General features: G+C 45.9%; 1 protein-coding gene across 1 annotated transcript in view; it reads left to right on the top strand.

The window, feature by feature from the left end:
* The window catches only part of LOC143133563 (A-type potassium channel modulatory protein DPP6-like), a 32,702-nt gene extending 18,343 nt beyond the window's left edge, over window positions 1–14,359 (top strand). The window contains exons 9-26 of the mRNA XM_076293318.1: window positions 1,863–2,017; window positions 2,670–2,767; window positions 3,404–3,530; window positions 4,160–4,198; window positions 4,652–4,753; window positions 4,904–4,995; window positions 5,262–5,312; window positions 5,550–5,662; window positions 6,664–6,717; window positions 7,625–7,723; window positions 7,945–8,014; window positions 8,245–8,439; window positions 9,300–9,354; window positions 11,087–11,186; window positions 13,133–13,191; window positions 13,295–13,367; window positions 13,686–13,759; window positions 14,196–14,359. Of these exons, the coding sequence (XP_076149433.1) occupies window positions 1,863–2,017; window positions 2,670–2,767; window positions 3,404–3,530; window positions 4,160–4,198; window positions 4,652–4,753; window positions 4,904–4,995; window positions 5,262–5,312; window positions 5,550–5,662; window positions 6,664–6,717; window positions 7,625–7,723; window positions 7,945–8,014; window positions 8,245–8,439; window positions 9,300–9,354; window positions 11,087–11,186; window positions 13,133–13,191; window positions 13,295–13,367; window positions 13,686–13,759; window positions 14,196–14,345 (1,706 nt within the window). The 3' untranslated portion in view covers window positions 14,346–14,359. The remainder of the gene's footprint in view (window positions 1–1,862; window positions 2,018–2,669; window positions 2,768–3,403; window positions 3,531–4,159; window positions 4,199–4,651; window positions 4,754–4,903; window positions 4,996–5,261; window positions 5,313–5,549; window positions 5,663–6,663; window positions 6,718–7,624; window positions 7,724–7,944; window positions 8,015–8,244; window positions 8,440–9,299; window positions 9,355–11,086; window positions 11,187–13,132; window positions 13,192–13,294; window positions 13,368–13,685; window positions 13,760–14,195) is intronic.
* Window positions 14,360–16,588: the final 2,229 nt, after the last annotated feature.

The raw sequence follows: 16,588 nt of genomic DNA, 5'->3' as shown, positions 1-16,588 counted from the left end.
TGGGGAAACTGAGCAGGAGAGATGTAGGCTGGCATTTTGATGACTTATTCACTGAATGTGCACCTATTACTACTCTGATCTTTACCCATCAGCAGTCAGGCTTTTGTCATGATGGATCAACTTCCACAACTCAGGTCAATACAGTGTAAACATGACTTTTATCTCACAGTCAGATGATTCAGTATGCCAATATGCTAATTCATTTGGAATAAGACTCAGGAGCCAAGCCAATGCTCCTGCGGTCTGTTGTTGCTCAAGAGTCACTACTGCCATCTTGTGGGCATGCCTAGACATCACAGGTGACTCCAGGGAAGTCTGCTTTTGTCGCGTCGTTTGAAAAAGCTTTAGACGAGCCTTTTTTTGTGTTGCCAGACTGAGGTGATTGCTGTGAGTGATGGTTCATTTCATTGTGGCTTTGAGACACTCCTGAGTGTCAGTGGGCCATTTGCCTCTAATCTGCCGTGTCACTGATTTGTTAGTTTGACAGTGCTGTGAAGCCCATTTCCATATTTATGCCCATTCATTTGAGAAGAGAGAGATACAGACACTGAGAGGGAGAAAGAGAAAGGGAGGAAGGAGAGAGAGAGAGAGGAAGAGGGGTTGGTGAGGTGACACAGAGAGGGAAAATGGGGGATTTATTTGTGCATCAATTATCCAAGCATCAACACAAAAGGAACACCTTCAGAGACGTGTTCTCCAGCACGACACTGCTTTATCTGTGGACAGTCTTAGTGGGTGCTGAGACATTAAGGGAACTGGGTCGCCATTGATTCGCCTCAGTTTACTCAGGGCTACCATGAATCAGATGGGTCCCCACTCTCAGACTACTGGGGTATCAATGCATGGCCACAAAGCTATGGAGATAGACTGGCTTAATTAAGATAGCCATTGATGTGCGGGAGAGGGCTTTATTGATTGTGGTGTGTCCCATTGATTTGATAACCTCAAAGTACCATGGAGACTACTAGTGAGAACCTGAAATCGGTGAAAACGAGCATGTTTTTGTTGCTCCAGACATCTGTTCTCATCTGGACACCACCACTGGTCTCTGGAGAACTCTTAAAACAGTGGCCGCTGTCTCTAAATGCACATCTAGTCACAATGTGCAAATCAGCATCCCATGAATATTTCTGCGACTCTCTAACAAAAAGAAAGAAATCATCACAGTGTGAAGAGAGGGAAAATGTGAAAAGTGCATTAGTCAGAGTCCTCTAATGGCCATAAAAGGAATCAATTGTGGCTCACCTCGAGTAATGATGGATAATGAACGGTACCAACTCCAAATTTGATGCTTACATGCTCTGTAACACACACACACACACACACACACACACACACACACACACAGACACACACACACACACACGCACACGCACATACACAGACACACACATAAACCCATTCAATATCATGCACACATGAACAAACATGTAGACGTGCACACAAGCAGAAACATAGACACGCCACAGAGGTATTGCAGAAATGATGAATTGATGGCTCTGCATGTGTGAAAAATGGATGTGATACATCATGTTTTTCTCCACACTGCATTTATGTATGCACCCTACTCCCATGGCTGCCATGCAGGCTGCATTCTGAGATCCCCATCCCATACCGCCTAAGCGCCTGCAGTCCATTCTCAGAACTCCGCCCCACATCATCCTGGAGCTATTGCCTCTGACCCTTGACCCTTGGCCTTTGACCCTTGCCTCTGACCCTTGACCGCTGTGTAAAACATTTCAGCTGGACAGCTTTGAAAATGTCACCATGCTCCAAGAGACATAATAGCACACAGCAAGTCGATGTCCAAGGAAATGCAGTTGAAACCGCTGAATGCATACCCTCACCCTGTTCTCTTGCAGAGGAGGTCTTCCAGACTCACATTGCCCACTGGTGGTCTCCTGATGGACACAGGCTGGCGTATGCCACCATCAACGACACACTGGTGCCCAAGATGGAGATACCCATGTTCACAGGCAATCCATACCCTGTGTCACTGGAATATCGCTACCCCAAGGTATCTGGCTATGATTCTGTACTATCTTATACTCCTGTAAAAGCATGACGATATGACAGTGATATATTCCTTTAAAACCAAGATCAGCACACTTCACCTCATTCTGTATGATGGAAATGTATTGTGGGTTGAAAAGTATTCTGATGTTGCGTAATCAGAGATTTCTTCTTTTATGACACATTACAGTGTGTTACTAAAGAAAGAATTCTAAAAGAAGCTGATTCTTCAAGCCAAGTCTCAGAGACACATTTAGTTATTTTGAGCCTCAGGCAAAACAATCACACAAGCTGTCTCATTCCCTGGAGTACATGGAATGACTCTGAAAAAGACAGGATGTGAATGTCAGCTAATATTAACAATCCCGATTTGACATTTTATTTCAGATTTTTGTTCCACTGCTCTGACACAATTTAGTGCATCTCGAAAATACCTTGGATAAGCTGGTTTATTGTTATTGCCTATTATTATTATTATTATTATTATCATTATTATTATTATTATTATTATTCCCAATTTAGTCACTTAATGATGCCAAAGAGGGCATATCAGCAGAGGACACACAGTCACAGTCCCGCTGAACACTAGTGGTTGAGAATGCGTGATTGAAGAGCACACGACTAACCTGGCATCTCTCTGCACGTGCCCCTGCCAGGCTGGAGAGGAGAACCCCACCGTCCAGCTGTTCGTGGTCAGTCTGAACGGGCCCCCTCACACTGTGGAGATGAAGAAGCCGGAGGACCCCCGCATCGGGTAGGGGCATCTGCACCACCTGACCCCTCCAGAGAGCCTCCCCAGCTTTGCCATCTGTGCTGCTGTGGAGCAGGAAATGGCCAATTTCATTTTTGTAAAGAGCTAGCCTGGCACCACCCACCTGTGTCTCAGCTCAGTTTCCACTGAGATAGATACAGTAGATAGATACTATCATTGATCCCGAGGGAAATTCTAACAGTCTGAGAACAAATAACAGTCTGGAAACCCTATTCAGTATTAACGGTAGCGTTTGCTCGGACACTTTTTTGCTTTTCAGTCACTTTGTCTTAAGCAATGAAACAGTAATAGCAATGCCAGCTAGTATCAAAGAATTGTTATAGAAACAAAAAGAATGTGCATGTTTATACATCTGGTCTGGTACAACCAGGCTTGTAAAAAGTAGCGCCAGTCTATTTCCTGTACCACATACAGAAGATGATGGGGTAGCTCAGTGCCAGTCAGAAATGTTACCCCTGCAGCGATTGTGTCTTAGGTGTGATCAGTAAACGATACGTCCACTGGTCCGAGACTTGCCCATGACTATAAACAGCTGAAATGATCCACCTAACAGTGAAACCCAAACTGTATTTTGGTTGGGGTTATTTATTGTGACACTTCCCTTCCTGTGATTAACAGAGGTGAGTACTACATCACCATGGTGAGGTGGGCAACAAGTACCAAGCTGGCAGTCAACTGGCTGAACAGAGCCCAGAACAACTCTATCCTCACCCTGTGTGAAGCCACCACAGGCATCTGCACCAAGGTGAGTCTTTATTACACACACACACACACACACACATGCCAACAATGTCCTACAACACAACACTCTTAAAACAAATGTGTTGGAAACAACACAAAATGTGTTAAAAACAACACAAGTTGTGTTGTTTTCAGCACATTCATTCTAAGAGTTAATCTTCCACATGCTTTTTTTTGGATTTTATTCTTTAAAGTGGATTTGCCTTCTGCAATATAAGAATAGTATAAAAGAAAATACTGTAAGAGCCTCCCTGACATATACCCTGAATTGCCAGTGACAGATTTCCATATGACAATGCATGCTTTACACGTTCATGTTAAATTTCAATTCATTATTTATTTAGATAACGCACAATTTTCCCAAGTATCTGTGCAACTGCACCTGCTGCAAAGATTTCTGAACATGAAAGAGCGCAGACTGATTTGTTGATTTCCCGGTGTGTGGAGCCAACCTGTAGGTGTTGTTATTCACCGTGCGTCCCTCCTTCCCGACCCCCGCTGTGCGGAGTGAGATGGAACGGAAGTTAGATCAGCTGTCAGTCTGTGCTCGGATGGGCTGTGACGTGTTTAGCGGGGTTTGGTGAATGGTAACTAATGGTCCATGTCCTCCTCTCCGCCCCCCCCCCCCCTCAGAAACACGAGGACGAGAGCATGAGCTGGCTGCATCGACAGGTGGGTCACGGAGCAGAGACGGCAGGATTAGGAGGACTGCAGCGCCTGCATATGCGCACCAATCAGAACACAAAAACACAACACGGACGCTCACACACTCAATCAGCTGAAAGGAAAGCTGGAACGCGTGTTTGCGTATGAGTGTGTGCGTGTGAGTGTGGGTGGGTAGGCAGCATGCAGAAGATCAGCCTCTTAGTGTCTGTGTGTGTAAATTTCTTTTAAAAGATTGTTTGTGTGTGTATTTCTTTTAAAAGATTGTTTGCTCCCCCCACACAAAAACACTTACTGGCAGCACATACCCTCACATTCAGCTGCTATAGCCGTGTGTGTGTGTGTGTGTGTGTGTGTGTGTGTGTGTGTGTGTGTGTGTGTGTGTGTGTTTCTTTTAAAACATCGTTCACATTCCCTACACACACAAACACTCACATACGCACATCAATATTTCATTCTCAGAACGAAGCGCCGCTGTTTTCTGAAGATGGCCTCAAGTTCTTCTTTACCAGAGCGCAAGGGGGTGGAGGCAACTTTTTCCACATCACCATGTCATCTTCTCAGGTACACCCCACATGCACACACTCAAATCACAGCTAATATGACTCCACAGTCTACATGCACAGAGTCACAGATAGACAGAGAGGAATGATAGGATGTAATGTGATGTGTTGTCATGTATACTGAATTGAATTGTATTGTGTTGTGATTCAGCCCAATAGCAGCATAGACACCCTGCAGTCGGTGACGTCGGGGAACTGGGACGTCACTCAGATTCTGGCCTACAGCAAGGACAGACAGCTCATGTGAGTCAGCCTCATGGTCAAGCACAACGCTGACACTTACTGCCCCTGTAGACGAACTGCAGGTACTGACCTGGCATCAGCAGACGTGACGCTCACATTTCTGCTAATATGCAGCGCCCCTAAAACAGTGATAAGAAAATAATGCATGGAAAATATAGAATGGGCTAGATTGGCGTATTGAGATGTATTGCACAAGCCCAAGAATATTCCAGCATGAATTGCATTGCAAAGTGTTATGTTCATGTATGACTGCCTTGGCTTTGCAGATACTTCCTGCGCACTGAGGAGGATGATCCAAGTCGAAGACACCTATACAGGTAAGAACACCCATCACACACACATACACACACACACACACAGACAGACACACACACACACACACAGACACACACACACACACACACACACACACACACACACACACACACACACACTCAAGCATTCGGCTCCACTGTCTGATCTGTCTCTAGCTGTCACCCACGCCCTCTGGGAGCTCTGGTTGTTTAGATATGAAAGCCTATCAGGTGTCATCTTGTTTTGTCTTTGTACTGCAGTGCAGACACGTTCGCACCTTTCAACCGCCGCTGCCTGTCCTGTGATCTGAAGTGTGGCTACGTGAGTGGCTCCTTCAGCCCGGATACCCAGTACTTCCTGCTCAACTGCAAAGGTGAGAGCCTCACGTGTTCATCAGTTAGCAAACATCTCATCCCTGCTCCACACATAATGCAAGAGCCCACTTCAGTATTTGTATTCCCTAATGCTGGATGTTGTACATTTGTTTGGTGGCTGTATCTAACATAATGTAGCATTGCAAATCATAAAACTCCTGACCACCGATATGATCTCAAGTTTCAAAGAGTGGAGTGCTCGCACATCTACAACATTTAAACAGGTGCTGGGTATAAGGCTTAGCCCACAATTGAAAAATAAAAAGATATCCGTTTCTATAAGCTCCCAGAGTGGTTTATTAGCAATGATAATCTGTTTCTATAAGCTCCCAGAGTGGTTTATTAACAACATGTTGTTAATAAACCACTCTAGGAGCTTATAGAAAAAGTGTGCGGGTATCTTTTTATTTTTCAATGATCTCAAGCTTCCCCATGATCACTGCTGCTGGTCAGTAACCCAGCATGGTCTGAAGCACCATTCGGACACTGCCCATTCGGACACTGGCCAGGCGTCTTTGGCTGTCAGTGTGCTGTGTCGGGGCTAATCCTGATGTTTTTGTGGTTGTGCGGCGTGTGCGTCAGCGCCTCCGGCACATTCATCACAACATTATCTCTCCCGTGGCCTACGCCGTTCCCCGGTTGCCATGGGAGATGATTAGGTTAGAGCGAGCTGGCTGCAGGAGGCTGAGGGACCATGTGCCTCTTTTATTAATGGGCCGCAGCTCAGAGCGGAGTGGAGCCGGGTCTGCCTGGACTAAATGTGATATGGTGTTCTGCTCAGATTTAAACACTCAGGGCTCCAGCTCTGTTCTGCTCTGCACTGCTCTGCTCCAGCACTGCACTGCGCGCCTCAGTAAACAGCACACTGGGACAGGCTTTTATTTCCCTTTATTAAACCTGGGCATGAAGATGCTGAATGAAATGGAGAGTGCTGCGGGTTTCGCAGTGCTCATTATGGCTGTGCCCTGATCTACCTGCCTCTCTCTATTTCTTCTCCCAGGTCCTGGGGTGCCCTACACGGCGGTGTACAGCGTGAGAGATGGACAGTTCCAGAGTAAGTGTTGGCGGCCTGGGCCCTGCGGCTGGGCTGTGGCTGGGCTGGGCTGCGGCTGGGCTGTGGCTGGGCTGCGGCTGGGCTGTGGCTGGGCTGTGGCTAAGCTGTGGCTGGGCTGTGGCTGGGCTGTGGCTAAGCTGTGGCTGGGCTGCGGCTGGGCTGCGGCTGGAGAGATGGGCTCTGGGATGGGCGAGTGTGCGCGTGGGACCGAGGCGGAACAAATCAGCTCAGGCTCAGGAAAGACGTGCGCCGCATTAGGAGACAGATACAGCTGTCACACAGAGATGGCCTGACAGCCCACATCCTTAGGGAGGTCTGGTGCACGGTGTAAACAGAGGGGGAGTGTGGGAGAGAGTGAGTGTGTTTGTGTGTGTGTGTGTGTGTGTGTGTGTGTGTGTGTGTGGGAGAGAGAGTGAGACAACGAGGGAAAGCTAGATAGGCAAAAACACAAAGAGAGAGAGAGAGAGAGAGAGCAGAGAGAATATTTGCATGACAAATGGTAGAGAAAGAGACAGAGTGGGAAATCAAGACAGACGGAAAAAGAGAGAGCGAGAGAGATGCACACTCAGACATATCAATTATTGGAGGAGTGGGAACAGTGAGCTCGTCAGACGGAGCTGTCACGGCCCCCTCACCTGCAGCAAGTTACTGAGGCGGCCATTAGAGTCACAGTCTGACAAGAGTGTGTGTTTGGTCAGTGTGCAGCCGTCTACATGCTGCAGGAGGCTCCAGTACCGGTGGAGGAAGTGAAGACAACGTCTCTGCATGGAATCGGCAGCAGCGCCCCCTAGAGAAATAAGCCTTAACAGCTTCTGTTCACAAATAAATACAGTACAGCATCTGTCTTGGGATAAGGTTTCTCCTCCTGATTAGTTTCCTGAGTGTTTTTCTCTGTCATTCTTCACAGGGTTGCTTGACGTGGAGACCAATGAGGCTTTGAACAGCACGGTCAACGATATGCAGATGCCCAAACTGGAATACAAGAACATCACAATAGACGGTCACAGTATGTATCTGCTCCTGTGCTGGTTTTGTTGTGTAATGCTATCTGGGGCTTTTGATGAGATTTCGCTCTGGTTTCCCCATGAGATAACAAACCCAAGCCTCTGGTGAATTCAATTTGCTGCTGTAACAATGGTTACGTAAGCAGATTAAAGGCAGAGAAAGTTCTCTATGCAGGAGGCACTTTTTTAGCACGATAACCACTCTCTCTCCTCCCCTTCACAGCCCTTCCTGTGCAGATCCTGAAGCCAGCTACGTTTATAGACACCGCACTCTATCCTTTACTGCTGGTTGTGTAAGTTGAATACAGCTCTCCTTCACAGCTCTAGCATTAGCCCACATTATATCAGGTGCTGATGGTATCACAGTGAAAACTAATAGAATGGATTGCTTTCACAACCATGCTACTGTATGTGTGTGTGTGTAACGGCCATTGTAACACTCTGATAACGAGTATTCTGCAGTGCTGTTGAAATGAGTAAGGAGCCTCTTCACCACTCCTCCTCTTCCCCTTCTCCCAAGCAGCGACGGCACACCCGGGAGTCAGCAGGTGTCGGAGCAGTTCCATGTGGACTGGACCTCGGTGCTGGTCAGCAGCTTCAACACCATCATCATGCGCTTCGATGGGCGGGGCAGCGGCTTCCGCGGCACCGACTTCCTGCACACGGTGCAGCGTCGGCTGGGCGCCCTGGAGAAGAGTGACCAGCTGGAGGCCCTCAGGTGCGGAGCCAGCGAGAGGACGGAAGAAGGAGAGGGGCGGGGCTACTTTAGGTCATTTCCAGGATAGGGTCGCAGATTTACTTCAGAATTTGACCAGCAGTATCAGTCATTTTGTCTGCTTGTCAAATGCACTCTCTTTTCCTCTTTAGTCGAAAGACATGGAGTAATGCCAGCTTAATTAGAGCCATTTGAAGTTCAGGTTTTTTTATTTGTTACATACACAGTTATGAACACTACACAACTTGCCGTGAAATGTGAAACTGGTACACTCCACTGCATGGGCAGAATAGATAAGCGAAAACATTTTTTAAATTGTGTAATATATACTAATAATAATTACAATAACAAGTGCTGGAAATATTGAGTACAAGACAGAAACAAGCACAACTTTAAGTCCTGAGTCCTAGTGTAGCAGGCATGTCCGTATGAAAGAGTCTAATGACCTGAGGGAAGAAGCTCCTACTGAGCCACTCAGTTTTGGACATCAGACTGCAGAAACGCCTGCCTGATTTCAGGAAGCTGAACAGGCAGTTCTTGGGACTGGTGGGGTCCTTTCTAATTTTGACGGCTCTGGTACTGCATCGCCTGCAGTAAAAGTCTTGCAGAGAGGGCAGAGTTGTCCTGATGATGCGCTCAGCCAAACGTATCTTAGAGCAGATCAGAATTCCCCTGTTTCAATAAAGCGATTTTTAGCAAATTCTGTATAGCCGAGGATTAAGACAAAAAGAATCATTCACTCTATTGCTTAATGTGTTACATATAAAATAATGTCGTTTTTTGTACTTTACATTCATTGGCATGTCCCCATCTGTTGATGAGTGTGTGAAATGTACAGTAACATGTTGTGATTTGCCTTTCAGCATCATTGCTAAAGAGAGCTACATTGACAAGAGCCGGATGGGAGTGTATGGACAGGTAAGGCCGCCCCTCACATCACTCCAGGACAGGCTCTGGTGAAAGTAAATAAAGTGAATGTGGCGAAATGTTGAAACCAGGCCACCGCGCGCGGGCCACCGAGCCCAAAATAAGCGTCCCGGCGGAGAGATCAGGTGCTCGAGCGCAGCTCTGATTCTGGGTCAGTGTCTGCAGGGATTAGCAGCAGCGGGCTTCGCTTCAAAGGCCCACAAGCACAGGCTTAGTCTGCACTCAGAAAATAGGGAAAAAACCTTCTTTTACTTCTCTCTCTCTCTCTCTCTCTCTCTCTCTCTCTCTCTCTCTCTCTCTCTGTCTATCTCTCACTCTCTCTCTTTCTCTCTCTCACTCTGTCTATCTCTCACTCTCTCTCTCTCTCTCTCACTCTGTCTATCTCTCTCTCTCTCTCACTCTGTCTATCTCTCACTCTCTCTCTCTCTCTCTCACTCTGTCTATCTCTCTCTCTCTCTCTCTCACTCTGTCTATCTCTCACTCTCTCTCTTTCTCTCTCTCACTCTGTCTATCTCTCTGGCTCTCTCTCTTTCTCTATCTCTCTGACATCCTTTGTTATCACTTTTTTTCTTTCACTTCTGAGACATCCACTCCCTCTCCCATCCTTTTTCTCATCTGCTAGACACTTTCCTCTCTCTCTCTCTCTCTCTCTCTCTCTCTCTCCCGCTTGCTCTTTCTGTCTGTTGAGACATTCATTTAAATAGTCAGCAGTAAACCAGCCGTGCCCAGTGAAATGGCGAGCCGGGGGAATGGTAGAGCTCACCGCAGTCGCTGTGGCGTCTGTTTCCATGTAGCACTTCTCTTTACATGACGGCACGAATCTGCGGCGTTCTCACTTTCCCTACTTACAGGTCACTGGCCAATTTATGCTGACAGCATTTCATGTTTACAGAGTGAAGACGGCTCAAGCTCCTGGGATTTAGTTTTTTTTTTCCTTCTGCGCTGCACTGCACTGCTTCCAAAGAGACTAAAATTGCAGTGATTTTCCCTAACAGAGGTGTGCCCTGGAGTTCTAGTGAATGACAAACACTTCTGTCCCCACTGGGTGGTTTTGGTATGATACGTTAGCTGTGAAATCTGCTGTGAAATGTGTTAACTGGCTCAAAGTTAGAATCTAGAAGTTTCTGGGGAAAAAAACAGTGTTTCCGTTGAGAATCTCCCGGGAAAGAAAAGTTGTGCAGCAGGAGTGGCTCCATGTTCTCATAAAACCATGGCCTCAAAAGTGTAGCCGTATGAATTCATCCTTTTTAGTGGTTTCTGAGAGCAGAGGGGAAAACAGTGCACAGGCGCCGCATCCTCAGAACCGCTGTGCACCACTGGTACCTTTTAAATTTAGACTTGCTTTGATCCAATACTGCCACTAAAATGAATTATTCAACCCAGTTTTTAAGCACCTAAGAAAACCCAAAGCACTCTCTCCTTTCCCCAGCCAAAAGTAGGCCATACCCTACCTATAGCGCTAGGGCAACAACAGTCCCCTAACCCTAGTAGTCAGCACGCCAGACAGTATCCACCCATCTGTCTCTCAACCTAATGACTTTGATGTCTTCATAATTCAACCAAACGCTGGCATCCCATCACACGCGCTAATGGCCAGCTCCGTGCTGAAGATAGAGGACTTGTCTGACGGCCATTTGGCCGTAACTCACCGAGCGGCCGGGGGCAGCGTGGGCGTGCTCTGCTGTGGTGTCCGTCTGCTAAAGGCTGTGTTGGATGTGTGCAGGTGTACGGAGGGTTCGTGGCCAGCTTGCTGCTGAGCTCCGAGTTGTCAGAGCTGAAGTGTGGAGCGGCCGTCTCACCCATCACCGACTTCAACTTATACGGTGCAGTAGACTCTATCCCCAATCACTGACATTCACTCATATACATGTCAATAAGGTATTGTAGACCCTATCCCCAATCACTGACATTTACTCATATACATGTCATTTATAAGGTATTGTAGACTCTATCCCCAATCACTGACATTCAGTCATATACATGTCAGTTATAAGGTATTGTAGACTCTATCCCCAATCACTGACATTCACTCATATACATGTCAATAAGGTATTGTAGACCCTATCCCCAATCACTGACATTCACTCATATACATGTCATTTATAAGGTATTGTAGACTCTATCCCCAATCACTGACATTCAGTCATATACATGTCAGTTATAAGGTATTGTAGACTCTATCCCCAATCACTGACATTCACTCATATACATGTCAATAAGGTATTGTAGACCCTCTCCCGAATCACTGACATTCACTCATGTCAGTTATAAGGTATTGTAGACTCTATCCCCAATCACTGACTTTCACTCATACACATGTCAGTTATAAGGTGTTGTAGACTCTATATATATATAGTGGGGCAGCCGTGGCCTACTGGTTGGCACTTCGGACCTGTTACCGGAGGGTTGCCGGTTCGAACCTCGACCAATAGGCACGACTGAAGTGCCCTTGAGCAAGGCACCTAACCCCTCACTGCTCCCCGAGCGCCGCTGTTGATGCAGGCAGCTCACTGCGCCGGGATTAGTGTGTGCTTCACCTCACTGTGTGTACACTGTGTGCTGTGTGTGTTTCACTAATTCACGGATTGGGATAAATGAAGAGACCAAATTTCCCTCACGGGATCAAAAAAGTATATATACTTATACTTATATACTATAGTTATAAGGTGTTGTAGACTCTATCCCCAATCACTGACATTCACTCACATGTCAGTTATAAAGTGTTGTAGACTCTATCCCCAATTACTGACATTCACTTATATACTCGTCTCTCATAGCCTACAGTGCTTAGACTCTATCCCCAATCACTAGCTGCTTTCAGACCTAGGTGTAAGTCTGCATGTTCTGCTGATGTCAAGCGGTTGGGCCGTATATCTGAACAATATCACCGGCCATTTGGAACTCTTACATTATGTAAATGAGCTCATGTCTGAAAGAAGCGAAGAACATGCGGAGATTCTGTTCATGTGCGTGTTCAACCACATTCAACCTGTTCAACCTCACGGAGATTCTGTTCATGTGCGTCAGTGTTCACACATAATGTCCGCATGTTAGCATCATATCTGAATCACTCGAAGGGTGACAAAGATCCGTATATTCTGTGGAGGACATGTCTACTGACGCAAGCAGCTACTGACGTTCACTCATGTAGGGTCTTGTAGGGTCAATTACAGACAATTACTGACATCCACTCATGTACATGTCAGTTATAAAGTGTATTGTATACTGTATCCCCAATTACTGACATCCACTCATGTACACGTTAGTCATTTTGAACAAGTGATGAGTACAATGAAGCTAGATATATATTATAGATAGCATCTGTGAAATATACATCTGAATGCATACTATATATTATTAGCAAGCATATTATGTGGTATTCACATGCTCATGAATTCACTGAGTTTTAGTCTCTCTCTCTCTGCACCTGTGTCTTCACAGGTAATTCACTACAGATGAACATGCACCTTTACTAAAGTATACAAGTATACACATATCAGTCACCAAACATTTACCAGTACATTGCAGCCAGAAATGATTTGGATTTTGACACATGTTTAGCCTCAGTACTGAAGAGTACTGAAATGAATACCTGAGCACCCTGAAGTGTATGGATTCCCACACGCATTCACTATAAACCTGCTTCCCGTCCTGTTGGCCTGCTCCACCTGCTCCCTGGGAGATCACTGATGTCTGTGGGTGGTGCAGTGTGCAGTAATGATGGCTAATGATAGCCATGTCACCTCTGTCTGTGCTGTCCTCCCTGCAGCCTCCGCGTTCTCGGAGAGGTACCTGGGCCTGAAGAAGACCAACCCACGGGCATACGAGGTACTGTGCAGCGACAGCTCGTTGTTGTTATAGGACAAGCAGAGAGACGGTTGGAGCATCGCTGCACTTCTGACACACTCTCGGCTTTGCCTTTCCCCAACAGATGGCCAATTTAGAACACAGAACAGAGACGTTTCAGGATAAGAAGTACCTGCTTGTTCATCCGACAGCAGACGGTTTGTCTCTCTTCATAGATTTATTGCTAAGCTTTGTTTTGCATCTCTCACGTGGTAGGAATACACAGGTTGTGTGGTAGAGGGCAGTGCAGGTCACTAGTCAGCCTTATGCTTTATTACTCAAGTACTTGAATATTCAAGTTCTCTCAGAGCTGTAGCTGTAATCATAGTCATGCTTTTACCAAGAAGCCCCTAGGATAAAAGAAAATGTATAAAATTCATTCATTCAAAAGTGACATTTTTATATTATCAGGGAAGAGTAGCTGTAACCAGCGGCATGATGTAATTATAATGTAATACCTTCTCTCCCATTTTTAGAGAAAGTCCATTTCCAGCACACGGCAAAATTCATCACCCAGTTAGTGGAGCGGCAGGCTAATTACACCCTCCAGGTAATGAAAGGCCACCTGTAATCAAAACATAACACGACACCAAGATCTCTCAGTGATTTGCATCAGAGGCCAATTCACATGCCCAATGTTTAGTTTATGAATGGTTATTAAAACTTTGATGTTCTGCCTTACAACACAGTAGCTGTTAGCTACAACCTGAATGGGAAAAGATTGGATCAGAAATCTGCTGTTGTTAATATGGCACTTGTTTAAAAAAAAAAAAAATTCCAATCTTCAGCTCAGATCAGATAAACTGTATTGTCCCCAGGGAGGGGCAATAGACAACAGTTCAGTTAATGGCCAAAGCGCACATAATGACCAAAGCACACGTTGTCATGATGAATGACAAATACCAATTGCAGAGGTATGGGAGCAACTTCAGTTCACATCACATGTGGGACTGTGCAGGATTTGAATTCTGTCTCTTGTCCCTCAGATCTATCCTGACGAGGGCCACTATCTGCACAGCCCCAGCTTCAAGCAGCATCTGAGCCAGTCGCTGGTCAACTTCTTTGAGGAGTGTTTCCGGCCGCCAGAAATCCTGACCGAGGAGGACCTGGAACAGGACATCGAGGACGACGTCTAAAAGGACCTCCCCTGTCACCCCCCCGCCCCCATCATCTCCCCTCCAACAGCACACCCCCAACCCCACCCTCCAGTATGCAGCACCCCCCCCCCACGTCCCGTTCCTTCCCTCCTCACCGCCCCAGCACACTCTCACATGGATGGGGGCGTCCCTCAGCATCTGCATGCATTGACACAACATTGAATCCTCTTTTGGCAGCGATGGTGCAGTAACAGTGGGGATGGTGGCCTGAGAGGGACAAAAGAGATTATCTGCTATACTCTCTGTATTGTTTTTTCCCCCCATTTTTCAATCCCCATCATGGAAACCCCCTTTGATATGCTGGGTACAGAGCGCCATCTTGTGGGAAGTGGTGGAAGTGGACTGGATGGAACAGAGGGATTGCCAGGGGGATTTTTATGATTCTCTTCAAGGACACTGTAGCACACACAATCCTGTCATGCTCAAAACAGACTGCATCCAGGGACTTCATCCTGGCATCCATCTCCTCCCATTTGTTTCTGCAGTAAACCTTGTGGTCGTCATGATGACATGACAAGAAACCTTCAAGCTTCATTCCAGTCCTGTCCTTATTATTGAATTTCTTGTACCGTCAAGTTTGTTGCAGTACCGTAGCTTTAAATTGGTGTGCGATATGGTTGTGCAGGTTTATTACTGGTCATTACTAAGGGCACAATAACAGTCAGAGGACCATTCACAAGACAAGCTTGATTTGTTCTCTAGTTTCCAAGCGTGTTAATTTGTACTTACTGCGGCCCACTGAATTGTGGAGAATCCAAGGGTGTTGTTTTAGTCACTGTGCCTTACTGGGTATGTTCTATACTTATCGGGTTGTCTCCTTGAATGCAACATGTTTTGTGGAACATATTTTAAAAATGATAAGGCCAATAACGTTGACATGTGCACTGAGTTGAAATGTCGTGTGCATTTTCTGCCACGTTATAATTTCCTCAACCGTCCGAGCTCTAATAATTAGCACAAGAGTTAAGGCAACGTCTCATGAACTGTATAATTTGGCATGGGTGTGACAGACAGAAGTTTGTTTTTAATTCCGTTTTCTTTCAGTTAGTATAAGTGTTGTAACCTTTGACAGCTTGAATGTCCTCCTGTATTTCCTCTTCATTTAATATTGTAAGACCCAGTCTTGTCTACTGATGTACAAATGTGTAGATTACAAACATGGTTTTCGGTCCTGATAGACGTGTGTAACTTGTACATATAAAGCATTTTGAAGGGAACTCAGAAGTGTTTTCATTTTTGTCTCACTCCATGTACAGGATTGCCGCTGTAACAGACAAGACTGTTTCAGCCCACTATTTCACAAGGTCATACTGCCCTCTACTGGTGAAAAGAAAATAACCCATTTAAGGCTTTAGAATGGGTTAGCCTTGAGGGCATTTAATGATCAATATACAGGACATACTACAATTAATTGCATCATATAACGCATCTTTTTCACTCACATATAACATATCAGTCTATCAGCGAGAGGGACAGCATTCCCCAGTCTCTAAACAGAAGTTTGTGAAGCAGGACACGAGGCATTGGTCAGACATGAAGGGTTTTTATTGTCCAGTGTTCTCAGGAGGCTCACGCCCACTCGCAGAGTGGACCCGGCTTGGTACAAATGGTCAAGGCAGAATGGATGCCGAGCAGGATTGGGTGAGTTACCCCCCTTCTGCCCTCCCTTCACCCCCCCCCCCCCCCCCCCCCCACACAACCCCCCATGATAAGACCACTACTGTCCATCTCACCCCCCCCCCAACCTCCCTGAGGCCGTCCTTGACACCCCCTGAGCAGGTGCTAGGACATGAGCCCCTGCCATGGAAACAAATGGAAGAAAGGAAGAGAAACAATAAAAAGAAGGGAAAGCAGCTAAAACATGAAATAGATATGTACATTTAAGTTACTTATTTTACATCGGAAAATCCAAAATTCAAGTTCCATTACAGAGAGCAAACACAAAATCAAATTGAATAATAATAAAAAATGAAAATGAACCAAAAAAGTGTCATGTATAAAAAGGTGTTAAGACCCAAGCGGAATGCTTACGGAATGGAAGCTCCCGTGTTTTATTTTCCATGTATGGAATAGTTCTGGAAAATTTCTCTTGTTGATAAAATGTCATCTTTCACAGTACATGTTGGTGAAGTACATGTCAGTACAGAAAGACAGTATGGCACCCTTACTGACCCCAAATCAGTTCAATAGGAGGCACTTTTCATTCATCAAAACAGTATTTC

Source organism: Alosa pseudoharengus, unplaced genomic scaffold (assembly GCF_046254945.1).
Source record: "Alosa pseudoharengus isolate Yale_2024_CS ecotype anadromous, Long Island Sound unplaced genomic scaffold, YU_APseudo_1.1 YU_APseudo_1.1_scf_2, whole genome shotgun sequence".
Taxonomy (NCBI): Eukaryota; Metazoa; Chordata; class Actinopteri; order Clupeiformes; family Clupeidae; genus Alosa; species Alosa pseudoharengus.
This window is presented reverse-complemented; position numbering and strand designations above follow the sequence as displayed.